This window comes from Anthonomus grandis, chromosome 2 (assembly GCF_022605725.1).
Source record: "Anthonomus grandis grandis chromosome 2, icAntGran1.3, whole genome shotgun sequence".
Classification (NCBI taxonomy): Eukaryota; Metazoa; Arthropoda; class Insecta; order Coleoptera; family Curculionidae; genus Anthonomus; species Anthonomus grandis.
Genome location: NC_065547.1, coordinates 38,111,221 through 38,128,581, shown reverse-complemented (window position 1 = coordinate 38,128,581; position 17,361 = coordinate 38,111,221). Strand labels below are relative to the sequence as shown.

The 17,361-nt window shown below is 32.1% G+C and overlaps 1 protein-coding gene and 1 long non-coding RNA gene across 2 annotated transcripts; one reads left to right on the top strand and one right to left on the bottom strand.

Annotated features, from left to right (window-relative positions):
- Positions 1-181: 181 nt before the first annotated feature.
- LOC126750484 (chromosome transmission fidelity protein 18 homolog) lies at positions 182-16,288 on the top strand. Its single transcript, XM_050460117.1, has 8 exons — positions 182-369; positions 6,531-7,141; positions 7,194-7,536; positions 9,373-10,328; positions 15,084-15,360; positions 15,412-15,635; positions 16,018-16,072; positions 16,134-16,288. The coding sequence occupies exons 1-8, from the start codon at positions 285-287 to the stop codon at positions 16,229-16,231; spliced, it is 2,649 nt and encodes an 882-aa protein (XP_050316074.1). The 5' UTR covers positions 182-284; the 3' UTR covers positions 16,232-16,288.
- Positions 9,073-9,815, bottom strand: LOC126750498 (uncharacterized). Its single transcript, XR_007665740.1, has 2 exons — positions 9,393-9,815; positions 9,073-9,301 (listed from the first exon to the last, which is right to left on the bottom strand). It is a non-coding gene; the product is annotated as an uncharacterized LOC126750498 (long non-coding RNA).
- Positions 16,289-17,361: the final 1,073 nt, after the last annotated feature.

The window sequence follows — 17,361 nt, the reverse complement described above, 5'->3', positions numbered from 1 at the left end:
GAAATGATAAATGAACCAAAGATAATAGAAGCCCTTTAGTAAAAAAAGATAATTTCATCCTCTAATAGCAAATCTAATGTTTTTTCTCATTAATTTCTTTTATCCTTGCATTCAATCGACATTCGGCTTCATAAATTTGGGGACCATATATCAAAAAGCGCAGTTTTATCAGCTGTTTGACACTGTCACTAGTCACTTCTTATCAAAATGGCGGGAAAAGTTTGTTTTTATTTATTGGTATTTTAAAAGTTCAACATTATATTAAAAATAATCATACTACCAAAATGAGTGATTTTCCGGATCCAGATGAAGAGTTCGAACTTATGTACGGTGATGACTTGGACCTGCTGCGAGAACAAGAACCTGAAGGTAAATAAAGTATACTTAAAATACACAAAGTAATGCTTTTTTAAGGCTACCTTATTGAAGTTGATATTGGTTTCCTTTTTTTTATTTATTAAATATTTTTATCAATTTTGAAAGTATTGGTAATACAAACTATTTAGGCCTTAAAGATTATTAATAAGATTCTACCTGCAATGCTGTCCACCCTATTATACACTTAGTCATAATGCATATATTCCAACAGATTTTTGAAAACATCCATGTTTATTTATTTATTAACAGAATCCATTTAGATTGGAGTTATAATAAGTTAGATCCAAATTTAGTAAATAGTATCACACACCATATAGCTCAATAATAAAACAAAATTAAGCAAAGTAATCAAAGTATTCAGCAACACAGCCACAAATTACTAACAAGACTTTGAATGAAAGAAATTTAAGGAAGAATATTTACAAAATTTGTTTTAGGTTTGCTTGAAAATACCAAATGTAGAATGAAACAGATTTAGTTGTCTCAGCAGGCTACTAGTGCTGCAAACCTCTTGTTTAATTAGTTCCATTATTTATTTATTTAGCAGTTTATTTTCAACAGGCAAAGCCCAGTTACAGGAAAACCTACAATTAATGTTTTGAAAGTGTAAACAAGTATTAAATTACTATAAATTAAATAACAAAAAGAAAGAAAAATAAGGAAAACTTAAATTACTATAGTAACATCATGTATATATCAAAATTAAAGGAGATGTAAATTAACATTAGAATGAACAAAGAAAGGGATTCATAGGACAAGAGAAAAAAGGAAGAGAAAAGGAATTATGGTAACTGTTGGTTTGTCAGATACAAAACTAGATCCTTTATGGAGCATACAAATATGTCACAGGTTGATGATACTGAATTAAAAATTCTGCACATTTGATATACGGGATCCTGAAACCTAATGTTAGTTCTGGCGCGATCTAAAGCAAAAGTGATATTTGCTCTAGAAGCAAATCATGGTACATGAAATAGAATATCGTTCAAGAGACGAGGAGAATTTATTTGATTATTGATCAACTTCCATAAGAATGTTACAAAATGAATTGTTCTCCTCATGGCCAGAGATTGCAGATTAAATCCACCTAACAACAGATCATGATCATGTCCCCTAACAGGATATATTCCATCCTCATGAAACATAAGAAACTTTAAAACCCTTCTCTGAACACTCTCAATGTAGCCAACATGGCATTCATAGAAAGGGCACCACACTAAGGAACCGTATTCCAGTCTTGATCTAACAAAGGAAAAGTACAATAGTTTTATTGAGTTTGAGTTGTTAAAGAGTCAGCTATTTCGAATGACAAAACCCAGAAGTTTCAACGAGGAGGCCACTGCCTGTTCAATATATGGCACAAATGTGAGCCTATCATCGAATACAACCCCTAGATCTTTAATAGAAGTACTTCTACAGAGGATTTGATTGTCTATATTGTAATTAAACAAAACAGGATCCTTGGTTCAGTGAAAGGAGATCACACAGCATTTCGAGATGTTAAGACATAACTGATTTCGACAGCACCACCTCCTAATTAGGTCCAAGTTACTCTGTAAGAACAAGCAGTCCAAGATACTATTGATACACCAGAATATTTTCAGATTATCAGCATAAGCTAGTCTAAGGCAGGAAATCCATTCTATAAGATCATTAATATAAAAGATAAAAAGAAGTGGGCTGAGATTGGATCCCTGTGGGACTCCAGAAGTTGAAACAAAGGTATTAGATCTGCAACCTTCCACCTCAACAAACTGTAGATGGTCAATAAGGTATGACGAAAGCAACAAAATTAGCCTTTCTGAGAAGTTGAATTGCTTGTTCAATTTTTCCAGCACAATGCTATGATTTATCTCATCGAAAGCCTTACTGAAATCAGTATACACCACATCAACCTGACTCTATTGAGGGCTGAAGAAATAAAATGAGTCACATTACAGAGGTTAGTGATGCACGACCTTTTAGGAATAAAACCGTGCTGATCTATAGAGAGTAGTGATTGAACTTCTTTCCAAAGATATTAGAAATAATTTGTTTTGAAAACCATACTGGAACTCGCCGCCGTCTTCGTTGTTTTAAAGGTGCTAAAGCAGCAAAACCTGAATCAAGTCTTTTGTAAAGTTCCTTGCAAGCGCTGTCAACGTCAGAAGCAACAAATTATACATGAGTGGAAAGTCTGCTTTTCTGAAGTTAAACTGCTGTAGATTATTTGAACTTATAGAAGGATTATATTTATGAGGGGAAGCCGATTTAAAAGAAATTGTCAAAGCAGGAAGATGCAAATCTTCGTCAATAAGCGGTGATATACTTTTGATGACACTGACGTCGAAATTTGAAAAAACCAAGTCAAGAAGCCTATTATTAACATTTGGAATATTGTTAAACTGCTTAAGACCAAGGATCTCGCATAGGTTGGTCAAAAGGTTGGTCACATTATGCCATAGATGTGTGGTGAAATGGTATTACAAAAGTTTCAGACAGTTGATATTTCAAAATGGAATTATAAGCTTAAAAAGTAACAACAACTGAGGACAGTCTATAGCAGCATTGATTACTTTATGTAGAAAACATATAAGTCATAAATCTAATAGAATTCTTCTACACTCTAGTGTAGGTAGATTTAAATTATCCCTCATCCACAAATAATTATATTTGCCCCTATAATATGCTGTGTTTTTTGAGCTGCTTCATGTAACAATCAGAAGACAGGGACCAAAAACTGACCAATACTCCAAAATTGTTCTTACAAGGGAGCAGTAAAGCATTCTAAAAGTAAACATAGATAAGCCAACAGTTGACCTCTAAATGAAACTAAGTACCTTCGTTGCCCTATTTGTTACATGATTGATGTGGCTTTCAAATGATAATTTTAAGTCTGTTCAGATTTCCGAGTCCCAAACTTCTGTCTTAGAAAATAAAACAAAGTAAATACTTCAAGTCACAGGCTCAATAAATACATATACCTAATTTTATATGCCACAAATCATTTGAGATTCATTTTGAGTATCACATCTTGGAGTTATGCAAGTCCTCATCTTTATGATGTATGATTTGCAGTAGGAGTAGTGACACTACATTTGGCTGGACAAATGGTTGAAATGGTGTATTTCGTTTTATTTAAGGTATATTTATGATGTGGGATTTTTTAAAGAGCCCAACATAAAATTTTAACTACCTTGTTTTTGTCTTACAAAAGAAGGCTAATTAGTTCATTCTCAATATTAATAATAATATTGATAGAATGATCTGCTGCGAGGCTTTACCTATTATTATATAACTTTCATAATGCATAAGTTTTAATTTAATTTTCTTTGTAAAACTAGATTGGCTTCTCAGAATAATGTTTGCCTACAGAATCCTAGACTTACAATTTGTCAAAATCATGTTTGCTGTATTGGTCCAAAAATTTATAATAGTCTACCTCAAGAATTTAAAAATAAATCATATAAAAATGTCAAAAAAAAAATTGGTAAATGGATACTTGATAGTAATTATGAAACTAATTATCTAATATAAAAAAAAATATTTGGTATTAATAGTTATATTTTAAGTAAGTTTCTTTTTAGTATAATCTATAATATAAAAAGTATTTGTTACAATAATTAAAATTTAGTGAGTAAAGTATTTCTAAAATTTGCATTTTTGTTAGGTAAATATTTTATAATGATTTAAACCTCAGTAATAGTAATTAATAAACGTTGTTAGGCGCACACACAGTATGAAATTACCATTGTGCGTTGAATTAGGGCAATAGGTAGTTATGAAAAGAACAAAATATAAATAATTAGGAAGATTATATATATTAGAAGATGATATACATTACATATATTATATAATTGTTAAACATTTATAAGTTTATAACATTGTTAACTTTGTATACTATTGCTAAATAAATAAGAAAAAAAAAATTTTCTTGATTGTTTCTTTATAATAAAGGATTTTTAGCTTTTTTAATCATCTAAATGTGTTAAATCTCTTTGTTACAATCATAAAACCCAGAGTTTTTAATGTTGACCTTACACCCTTAACAATATGTTCGTTAATGTAAGTCTGTTTTCAATAATTACCTCAGGTCCTGGATAGAATCAATATAATCAAAAACCATATTTTCCACTTTATAATTGAGATTTATTTTATTTCATTGGGTCAAAATTATTATAATTTTTTATATTTTTCCAGTAATTTAGTTTACGAGTTAAACCAGTTTATTTCTTAACTCATGATTTTGTTTTTTGAATTCTGTGAGACTGGTGAAACAGACATTATACTAGATATAATACAGATAATATAAAATATAAGGATCAGCCCTTAGTTCTGTAAAATGCAAGCAAGTTATAAAGCATCGAGTACAATCACATAGAATAAAGAATTGTACTTTCTCATGACCATCTGTGTGTTTATTTTTCATAGCCCTTAAAACTGTACTTATGTCATTCTGTGTGAGGGAGTTATATTTTGAACTATCTGCTCTGAGATGATTCTGATCTAAAAACTTAATAGATGCTAATATTGATTACAGTGATTTAATGAAATGCTTGAGTATTTAATCATCGAATTTTACACATCATTGTTTTAATTCAAGTTATGCTTATATTTAACTTATGTTCACTTTTCAATTTATTCTTGAGGGTTATTCCTATTGGTAGGGCTTCGCAATCCAGTACAGAGAATTCTTAGATATTCTGAAACTTCCCAAGTAATATATCATTGCATTAAATATAGTATGTCCAAATTGTATAGTATGAAATGACCAAGTTCCTTGTTTTGTTATTTTAGTTAGTTATGTTGGTATTGTGCAATACATGCAACCAAACTTATATGGAATCATCGAGTAGTGTTAAGAAATATAAACAATTCGTTAATTCCAAAAATAAATAAAAACTATTACAATTTTCTTACTAATAAAATAAATAACAAAAGGGTAGATTTAAATAAAAATAATTTTTCTGAAAATTTGAAAAATTCAACAAGAAATAATGCTATTTAGTTAATTTTAATAATCAGTATTGCCACCTCTATCATCAAAGCAAGCACGAATTCGAGTAGGTGTGCTATCTATTAAGTATGTTTATTTCTTCTTAGAGAACACGTGCCCATTGCTCTAAAACTACCCGTATAGTGTTGTTTTATGTTACTAGGGTTGTTTTGGGAATTTCTAATTTTTCTTTTGATCTTATCTTATAAGTACTGGATAGGATTAAGATCTGGTAAACAAGAACACCAAAACTGCAACATCTTCACCTTCTAACAAATATTTTGCAACTCTGCTGGTAAGTTAAGGTGCATTACCTTACATAAATAAGAAAATCGACAAAACCAGCTCTCCAAAATCTGACTACTGGTTGCAAAACTAAATCAGCGTTACTTTGACCGGTTTGTCGAATGGGAATTAAATGAATTCTTTCACCAATCATAATGTCGTCCCCAAAACATTACAGTACCTCCTTTATATATCGGGGTAGCTTTAACAGTAGAGTCTGGCTTGTCTTCGTTTACGTCTTAAAATGCGAATTCGCCGGTTATCCGATGGGAGGCCGAATCTGGTTTGATCTGAAAATAAGACATTTGTTTAATAACCCAATTTTTATGCTCCAAACTTCAATTTAAACAGTTTTATTTTGCTTTGAAAGTTTTAGAACTCTGAACTGTCATCGGCTAAAGAATTTCCGAGCGCGAAGCCTTCTTCTGGTAGTCTCGACAGAAGCACTCATACCTGTCGCTTGCAAAAGTTGCATTTAAGGCTCTGGATGAGATGTTGTAGGATTTCTTCTTGGTATTTTTTACGATTCCTCTCGATCTATTCTTTAGTGTTCCCAGTTCCAGAAACCTTTCATCTTGCCTTATTCTCTTAGAGTATAGTAGAGTATAGTTTTGACACTACCAGGAAAATGTTATCAACAGTTATCAATGATTTTGTTTATTTAATACTTGTTCTTGTTAGTAAACACATGTAATTTTTCATCACTTGTAACAAAAAAATTAAATCATTATTCCATAAATTGTGGATCCATATAAGTTTGGTTATCTGTATATTATAAAGCATCTAAACGCTAAAAGAAAATTATTAAATGAATATTTTATTTTCACAAGGTATATAAACATAGTATAATTTCATTTTAAATCTAGATAAAATAAATTTTTAATGATTTTAGATGATGTCATACGTGTTTTACCAGATCCCAAGGCACGAAAAAGTTTAGATTTTGCCACACCATCAAAATCCCAAGGAACGAAACACACAAACCTTGATTCTTCATTTGATTCTTTTCAACAGCTGCCAGATGAAGAGCCTCCAATCCCTAAAACTACATCATCTCTTAGTCAAAACAGTATCAATCCAAAGAAACGGTCAGCTGACTACTTGTTTGGGGACATCAATGATATCCTGGATGATGATTATTTAGCTGACCCTGTTGCTAAAAAGAAAAAGAAAGGGGAGAATAAATTACAGGAAGATCTGGAGCTAATCGATCTGATAGTGCAAAAACGAAATGAGTACAAGAAGAGCCATTTGGCGGCAATTTATTGGCAGGGGGACTCTGCTGATAAAAATGTGGAACGGGACAAACGGAATATATCATATACAGTACCCAAATATAACTTCTTAAGACTTAAGTCGTCAATTAATGGCAAGAGTGTTTATGTAAGGTTTCATTCTGAAGATTTTGAGAGGCAGGAATCTTTAAGGATCTTAGAAGAACATTCATTTCAAGGAGTTATGGGTGATAATTTTAGGAAAATTTGGAATGATGCGCAGGAATTAGTAAGTATTTCATAGATATAACAGAACCGATGTCCAATAATTTAGCTTTTAGCTGTTGAAACAACAAACTAACCAGAGGCAACTCGAAAGCCAAAGCTTGCTTAACTTAGAAGCGGCGAATAGCAAAGAAAAACAGTTATGGGTCGACTTATATAAACCCAAAAGATATTTGGAACTATTGAGTGATGAGAGCACCAATAGGATAATGTTAAAATGGTTGAAGTTGTGGGATAAGATTGTTTTTAACCGAAATCCGAAAAAAAAAGTGTCACCAGATGCATCAAGTGCGGAGAAAAAACCTTTTTTCAAACGGTTTAATGAACTTAATACTGAATTAGATGAATTTAATAGACCCTTTCATAAAGTGGCTCTACTGTGTGGCCCTCCGGGTTTAGGTAAGTTATTTATAATTATATTTCGAGCTCACAAAAATCCACCAACACTATCTTTTCACGTGATTCTTTTGATTCGTTTATTTAAATGCGGGCGTGGCTTAATAACTGTATATTGAGGTAAAAAACAACTTCCAAGAAGAATGCTATCTTGATAAATATAGTTAAACGGTTAGAAAGTCTTGTTCATGCTATCCTATTAGAAACGTTGGTCTTACGGAAAACATTGTTTACCGTTGAAAGGTGTCTGCAATCAATTTTTTATAGTTTCCATGAAATTCCTTATCACTCGTTCCCGGGTATTGGACTTTGGACTCTTTGATTTTTAACGTTAGCAATGTGTGCCTGCAGTTAAATCTAGTGCAACATTCCCTATACCACATATATTTTTATACAAAAAGAAAAATGGTCAAGAGAATCTGTAAAAAAATCGTGTCGCAAAAACAGTAAGCTACAGGTACCACTTACATTTAGTGACTTCGATGATTGGCTCATGAAGGCCCAGAAATCTTCGTGAACGTTTTGAATGTCAAGAAAATATAGTTATCAAGATTCTCATCGATTCGATCGATTCGCGATTCGCTTAGCACTATGAATGCTGATTTTGCGGGAATTAAGTCTATGATTAGAGGAACTTCTAATTGAGGTTAGGGATGTAAAAAAACGGGTTCTATAAGTGAAAAATTCGAAGAAAAAAGAAATAGAATTATGACAGAAATATTTTCCGAGGTATCGAAAGAAAACAAGCCGTTCAAAATTATAGTTGGTGCGCTTGAAAAGGCTATAGACACTGAGAATTTAAATCAAATGAATAGTAATGTTTGGGTCTCGCGATTTCCGCTCTTCTCCTATGGTAATCTATTAAAACTTTGTACATCCCTTGTGCTTGATATTAAAACTGAACAAGTCAAGAATTCGCACCAGAATAAAAAATCGTCCTTCAAAAATTTCGAGTCAAAAAAATCGAATACTCGCAGAACGTACCTAAAAAAATATATTACTTCAAATTTGTGGAATTGGAGCTTGCACTCCTATAATCAACCTATAATCTTTTCGGAAAAACAAAAAACTTAAAAGAACTGCTGTATAAATGTGATAATTTTGTTTGTTTTGTTTTTATTTTTATTCTTTTTTTATTTATTTATTTATTTATTTATTTGCAAGGAACAGTACCCCTATTAATCTTCCCTTTTTAATATCTTCATACTTACACATTTACATCGTTTTAAAGAAGTAGAAAGTTAGTAGCAGACGTTAATTTTAAGTCCTGAATACTGAATTTACAAGATTTTAGCAGATTTGCTAGGTTCATACAAAGATAATAATGAACAGAATATTGCAACCTACACCTAGATAATCTAATATCTGTATGTGCATAGGTCGCAACACATATAAGTCCCAAAAACCATTAAAAAGGCAAATAAACCATTAGTCGCAATCTAACAAATTGAAAAATTATGATTATAGATAATGCAGTAAAAACAAAAAAATACATCACCAAAAAAAGCATCCCAATCAACAATAACAATTTTTTCATCACGTTTTTCATAATTTTATATTTACTGATTTTTTTGGTCATTTGTTATTACATATACAATAGAATAAGACAAGTCAGGAGAAAGAAGGAGAATTTCAAAAGCTCGAGATAGGTCAAACAGAAAAGCCACTGCATTCAATTTCTTGGATGTTGCAAACTCGCAATAAAGCGTGAGGTAACTAAGAGTACTGTTGTGTACTTTAAGAATTCCAGAATATTGTCTTCCTCAACCTAAAATATGCCACTTTTAAAATATCGTTGATTTCCGCATTCTTACTTATCAGATATTTCATCATTTTAAGGTAAAACCACTTTGGCTCACATGGTTGCCAAACATGCCGGATATAACGTCGTGGAAATAAACGCTTCGGACGATCGTAGTTTAGAGGCTTTCCGAACATCCTTGGAAAACGCTACCCAAATGCGATCGGTCGTAGACCAAGAAAAACGCCCCAACTGTATCGTTTTTGATGAAATTGACGGGGCGCCCTCCGCCTCCATAGATTATCTAGTCAAGTTCATCACTGCCACTTTGCCAGCTAAAAAGGGTAAAAAGCAGCAAGATAAGAGTCAGAATATACTCAAAAGGCCTATAATTTGTATTTGTAATGATGCATATGTTCCCGCTTTGAGGCCGCTCAAGCAAATCGCTTTTGTAGTTAATTTTCCTCAAATTTCTAGTACCAGATTAGCAGAGAGGTTGATGGAAATAGCTAGAAGGCAACAGATTAAGACTGATATGGGAGCGATGATTGCTTTGGCTGAAAAGTCAAACAATGACATTCGATCGTGTCTCTCCGTACTGCAATTCTTTAAAGCACAAGATAAGAGGATCGGGTTAACAGATATTTATAAAGTTAGTGTGGGCCAAAAAGATATGCATAAGGGTCTGTTTGCTGTGTGGTCTGATATATTCGAACTGAAAAGAATAAAAAAGCCCACAGGAGGTACCACGGCACCGTCCGCAAAAGACCGCATGCAAAAAATACTAGACACGATGACGTCTTTTGGGGACCACGAGAGGATCGCCCAAGGGGTTTACGAGAATTTTCCGAAATTAGAAATTAAAGATCGCAGTTTGGAGGGTACGTGCTCGGCCTTGGAGTGGTTTGGTTACAACGATGCTCTCACCACCCAGATTTACACGACCCAAAATTATTCTTTGACCAATTATTTGAATTATGGGTTCGTGGTGTGGCATTTTGTTTTTGCCTCATATCAGAGGCCGAAGTTGGTTTACCCTACTGAAGGTCAAGAGGTAAGTTCTTTTAAGTAATTTTTTATTGGTATATAACAAAGAATTTAAAGGCACAAGAAGAGCTAAGATATTTTTCAGTTAGCATCTTGGTAGAACTTCGCCTTTTGGTAGAATGTTTGTGAATTTAGATGTTTTTTAGTATATATCCATACCTCCTCCGCTACAAGAAAATAGCTAGCGTATACGCGCTATGATGAACATAAAATTATACCATCTACCAAATTTTGTTTGCATATCTCAATTAGTTTTAGAGCAACAAACGTTTAAACAGCAAACTGTCATTATTTGTTCATGCGTAATAACATCCTACATTGTATTCATTCATTGAATTTTAATTTCTTGCAGTGTATGTAAAAATTCACATTTTATTCTTACACTTATTGGAGATTTTTCGATTAATGGCGCTGTATCTTAAACTGATTTAATCTCGTAAGTAGTCTCGTAGCATCTTGGAACTGATTATATTTGAGCCCTGTGAATAATACATAATAATAATAATAATAATAATAATAAGAATAAGATAATATGTGATAATTTCACTTTTTGATTACTTTTGAGGTCAGTTTTGACAATGTCAATAAAAGGAATAGTTGTCGAAAATTTGATAGGATTTTTGTATCACTTCCTTTGGGAAGAGGTATAATAAACTAATAAAGGTAAAGTCACGATTTCAAACATCCAAGAAAAGAGTCCATATCAAAAGACTCATTTATAGCACGACAGTAATAAGCTACAAGAGTACTATTACCTAGTTTCATTTAAAAAAAAAACTTTGTTCTTCATTTCTCAAAGAACAAGAAGCTCCTTGGCCTCAACAGCGCAAAACTGAAAACGAATGGGGAACAAAAAGATCTGCTGGGTACTAGCCGTGATACTATAAAATAAATTATTTAATATATTAACGTCAATATCAACTTTATTGAAATGTTCTACTTTATTAGAAGGTTATTTATTATATTTCAGCTTATTTTCTGCATTTCTATTTTCGTATATAAAATCAACTTACCCTAAAAAAAATTCCTAAAGAACGAAGGTTGTTAGATGATACTGTCAACACCCTAGAGAGCTACTAGATTTAACCTATCTCAACGGAAATTCACGGGTAAATTACCAAGTATCCAAAGTCATCCAATAGTTATGGAGATTGGTTAATACCATCCCAATTTATATTATTACAAAACCGTCAAAATTGCTGACATGTTTGATTATGAAATATATACTTTTTTGACGCTGGTGACAATTTTCGTGGCAGATATAAGCGTAAAACTGCAACTTGCAGCCTCATGGTTAGATAAGTCGGAATGAACAACAGCACAAGAAACTTCTTGAGATTGGAACATATATAATATTTAATGGCAGCATCGGATTCGGTAACGCGCTTGGGAGATTCAATTTGGCAGTATTATATTGTTAGTGTCATTCAAGTCAACTTCAACATCTTATGGTTTTGCCAGGAACGGAATCTCGCACAATAAAGAATCAAACAATGAAGCTGCATTTAAAAAATGACGCTGCGACTTCAAAAGTTTCCTCTTTGTAAATATAGTCATATTTTGGTGTATTTATGAAGTTAAATGTTGCCGAAACCAAATCAGGAAAGACAATACCAGACTCTAGGAAAGTAAAAAAGTCACTAGACTTATTTCTGAAAGTATTTTGAATAAATCATTAAAAAAGCGTGTGTCTCAATGAAACTACGACAGTGTTCAAATTCCTTAAATATATAAATACATTGTTTTTTATGTTAGTACACGGAACACCAAGTTGTGTAAATTCCAAATCTCGATATAAAATTTTACCGTAGTATTTTGTGTTAAAAGTCCTCTTTTCAGCATATATTTCAGATTGCTCATATTTAATGTTTTGCTTCTATAGCAGTTCGACTTTATCTTCCTCAACACTATATTGTCAGCTTCCACAAGTCTAATAGGCTGAATCATGGGTTGGTTAAGCTAAGCAAGATCTTCCTTAGACTTTTTTTTTAGACTCAATTTCGTTATCTGTCTGCGTTTCTTTTTTAATTTTAGATTTTAGGCGTGATGATCTTCTAGCTAGAGCGAAACACGTGTAGCCTGTTATTATATATAGTGAGACGGTGACTTTGTATTTTCTTTATTTCCGTCAATTTTGTATTTGTATCTGTTACAAAGCATGGAATTTTGCTCATTTGACTGATATTTCACCTTTTAATGTTCTAGAGATATTAAGTTATGACAGAATATCAGTATTCTTCTGTCTCTTTATTCTGAATACTCCCGTCATTCATGATGTTTCATGATTGCCAAAAACTAAAACCGAGCCCACAAACCTTTCAGAATTAAGACCCATATCCATTTTATCACCCTGCTCGAAAATATTTGAAAAAATCTTAACCGCTAGAATAATAGAACACCTGAATAAACACAATATCCTTCCCTTGAGACAATCGGGATTTAGAAAAGGTTACAGTTGCTGTACAGCATTGTTGGACGTGGTTGACTCAATAATGTCAAATATAGACTCTGGAAACTCATGTGTTTTGATATTTTTAGACTACACAAGAGCGTTTGATAAGGTAAACCACCAGGTTCTGTTCGCTTTGCTATTGCATATTGGATTTTCACAGAGTGCTGTCGATCTAATTAAAAGCTATTTATCTAATAGGGTTCAATATGTAGAAACTGATAAGGGATGTTCGGACAAAGGGTCGCTTCACTGTGGTGTTCCACAGGGCTCCGGGCTATCCCCGTTACTATTCTGCATATACACCTGTTATCTCACACATGCCCTTGAACACTGTATTGATTATAGTTTTGCTGATGATAAACAATTATTATACTCTGTCACACCTAATAGCATAGCACAAACTCAACTTAACATAAATAAAGATTTGAATCAACTAGTTCGAAACTCAGAAAAAGACCAGTTAAAATTAAACCCTTTAAAAACTAAAATACTTGCTTTTGGAAAACAAAAAATTGACTTAGAAAACCAACTTAAAATTAATTTAAATAACTCAGAGCTTACCTTTGAAAAAAAATCTAGGAATTTGGGGGTAATTTTAGATACAGATTTAAGATTCAGCGAACATGTATCTGCGTGTGTACAGAGGGCGTATGCAAATTTAAAGCTGTTATATCCACATAGGCGTGCACTAAGTCAAAAACTAAAATTAACATTGTCAGATGCTCTTGTGTTAAGCCACTTTAATTATTGTGATGCATTGTATGGTCCATGCCTAACCAAACAGGATAGGGACAGGATACAGCGAGTTCAGAGGTCGTGTTTGCGGTTTGCATTTGGCATAAGGAAGTTTGAGCCAGTAATTCACAAACTCAAAACTTGCAATTGGTTGGATATGGAAAATCGCCGTACATTTCACTCCGCTGTCTTATTCCACAGAATAATATTTAATAAAAGTCCACCATATTTGTACAACAAAATAAAGTTTAGAACAGATGTTCACAACTTAAACCTAAGGTATAGGGGCTTAATATCTCCTCCTTTCCATAAGACTGCCTTGTTTGCAAGATCTTTCTCTTATAATGTTTACCTAATATACAATCATATTCCTCTCGAAATGAAAATACTCACGCCAACAAAATTCAAATATCTATATAAAAATAACTTGCTAACACACCACTAAGTCTTGTTGTTTTTTATTTATCTTTTTTTTTCATACGGTATAGTGTACTTGTGTTTTGGGTAGGTACAAACGTCTACTATAAGTATAAGAACTAGGAACTATTAGAATGTTTTAGGTAAAAACAGTGTTGTAATTTACTTGTGTTGAAATTATAAAACTACATACTACTTATGATTTGCTATTGTGCTAACATTGAATCTATATATTAATTTAATATTCTTTGTTGTTAGTTACAGTTACAAAATTTTCACGGAGTTTATTCAATATCAGTTTTACTGCCTTAAACTCCATTTTGCAGTAATACATTTATCATGTATGAAGAATGTATACCAATAATGCATTGTAAACTTGTACTATTACTGGCAAATAAATTTATTTATTATTATTATTATTATTATTATTCATGATATTCTTGTTCTTCGTTCTTATCGTAGAAAAATTTGGTAAGAAAAAGCAAAAAAATGTCTCAACCAAACATTCTCATATTCAAGCATTGGTAAGTTAAATTTTATTCATTCCTTACCTCTGTGAAGACAAAGGAAAAAAGACTCTATATGGAGAAGGAAAAAATTAAATTAAACTTGTTAAACTTCCATTCTTGAGATGTTCCAATTTTTTGCAGGGAATACTGCTTTGTTATGCCATCTTAGGGTTATACCAAGTAGGGCCATTCAGGTGATTCTGGTTTACGATTAGTAAATGGTATCTTTGTAAAGATATTATATTCAATTGCCAATATGGGTTTTGTAAAGGCGAGTCTGCTTACGAGAATCTTATTGTCTATCGGACTGCCGTGCTTAAGGCTGTAAAAGGTGATCAGGTAGATGCTACTCCGACTGTTGGTATATCTCTACGTTACTTTAGCATAGCCAAAAACCTGAAAAAAAAACGTTTTAACGCGTATCTTTTCGGAGTAAATTACGGAGGTTGGCTTAAAGGGTTTGAGATTATTGTGGCTTATCATTAGGTGCTGTGAACATTTTTCAACTAAGACAACTTCATACTTTCCATATGGATCAATTAGTAAAATACCTGATTAATAGGAACATATTTCCCAAAAATGTTTTAATGATTTTCTAGAAAAATACAAATACAATTCGTTTTTGAATAAATTCAAACATTTAATTTAGGCTAGAACCAAACTGATCAGACAAAGAGGCATCATAGCAGAAGTGCTACGAGGTATGTCACCAACTGTCCGCTGCTATAACGCAGCCTTGCCGCTAATCATGGACGTACTCCCTCTGCTTTTAAAAATAATCGCACCTCCATTTAGAAATGTTAGTTTTCACTTGTACACTCCTGAAGAACAAGACAACTTACTGCGTGTTGCGTCTATTATGGCAGATTATAATTTGAACTATATCCAAGAGAGAAAAGCTACTGGGACGTATGATTTCAAATTAGGTGAGGTTGTGACAATGTTATATCAGTGACCACTTATAAATTATATTTTAGAGCCTAGTGTGGAAGATGTTGTCATATTTAGTAAGTTTTTTGACAACCCTATTAGCCATATAAGTTACCTCAACAGGCAACTTATCGCCAGAGAGATTGAGTTGTTGAAGATAAGAAAGCTTGATAAAACCCGACATAAAGAATTAGAACAGAAAGATGCACAGCCTAATCATTTACAGACTTTACAGGCCAAACCAATAAAAATTGTGCCAAAAACTACATCGGTAAGTTTTGTCTTTTCGACTTCAATGGTTGTTGAATTCAGGACGAAAATAAAGTACTCTTAGACCGATATGTGTTTATACTTTTAAGACGTTTCGACTTTTGAGAGACCATCTTCAAAACTCATAAAAAAAACAGAAAAAAACGCAAGCGGACAGGAGCTTATTAGTATATTTAGTCAGAGAGTCTTAATTTAATAAAAATGTTTTATGTTTAATGTGCAATGGGCAGCTCACAATAATAAATTCTATTCTGCAGTACAAATTAATATGAATGTATAGCAGATATTTGTCTTAGAGTGCTTTATTTTTGGCCCGAATTCAACCACTAGTAAGGTGCAAATATATTCTACTGTCATCAAAACTATTGACGTGTCTTTTTTAGCCCGTTCTTAAAAGAGATATTTTTGGTCGCGTGATGAAGCAATCTGAGCAACCTGGTAAGTATATTATTTTTATAACTGTAATTTTTTAAATCTTAATGTTATCTATTTTATTTAGCTGCGCAGGATCCATTGGCCAACGATGTTAGGTTCGTTTATAAAGAAGGCTTTAGCAATGCTGTGAAAAAACGTTTAAAAGTTAAAGATCTAATATAATATATTGGAAATATTGTTTTGTTAATTTTAAGTAACTATTAAATTGTTTTTTTTTAATTGTTGTTTTTCTTTGAGTCAAACTCGTGGATTATAAAGTATTAAACAAAATTATGTCAACAAATAAATATTGGTATGTAAAGCTACCAAGTGATTTGATAATTGTGATCATTGAAAAAACATCAAATACAAAAAATGCAATAACATTATGACAACTACTACTTTATTAAAAAAAAAAAACATGCTTTATTGTTATTAACAAAGAAAAATTGTTATAAACAAAGCTACCTTAAGTTACTACAACTAAACTTAACCACTACACCCCATACACACTTGAGTTCTAAAACAAACATCAGAAAACAATACATAAGAACAGCAGAAAAAAAATACATAAAAAGTAAATTAAATTCCATAATTATCCAGTATTTATTGTATGTAAAGAAAAATATTCCGCGAACATTTTCATAACCCAAGAAGAAGTTCATACTTTCCCTACTAGAAATCTGCTTTAACCGTACTAGTAACTAGGAAGGTGTTAAGACCGAGACCTTAAACCAAGCTATTAGGCCAGCAAATTTTTTAATGATGTTCTCATAAACCCTATATTAGCTTTAAGAATTTTTTAGTAGCAAATCAATTTTATACTTATGGTTAATGTTTTTATTACAATTTTAATACCATTATTTATTTAATTTTTATATATATAAATAGTATAAAATTAAAATGTTTAGATAGAAACGAGTAAGGCAAGTTACACTATAGCCAGGTACAGTACAAAAATCAAATACATGGTAGCCAGGCAGGATGCATCGTGGAAGAAGCAACTTCAAGCCTTGAAGATTCAAGAATTGAAAAAGTTAAAATGAGTTTTATTCGATTCGGGGAACAGGGTACATACCCAACGGTTTTTCCAAATCGCCAACTAAATTCCCTAGATGATAAGGCCTTTAAGAAAAAGAGAGCGAAATAATTTTTTACCATAGCGTCCTCTAAAAATTAAGGTATATTAGACTTTTGAAATTATTGAGGTATCCCAATAAATGAAAAGATAAACCTTGTTTTGGAATTTTTTTTTGACAACAGGGTCAACAACAGAATGTAAACAAAAAAAAAGAAACAATAATAATAAATAT

Coding starts and splice junctions, on each gene's coding strand:
- LOC126750484 (XM_050460117.1), top strand. CDS start 285: ATGAGTGATTTTCCGGATCCAGATGAAGAGTTCGAACTTATGTACGGT. Junction 7,142..7,193: donor GGAATGATGCGCAGGAATTA/GTAAGTATTTCA, acceptor TTTAGCTTTTAG/CTGTTGAAACAACAAACTAA. Junction 15,361..15,411: donor GACGTATGATTTCAAATTAG/GTGAGGTTGTGA, acceptor ATTATATTTTAG/AGCCTAGTGTGGAAGATGTT.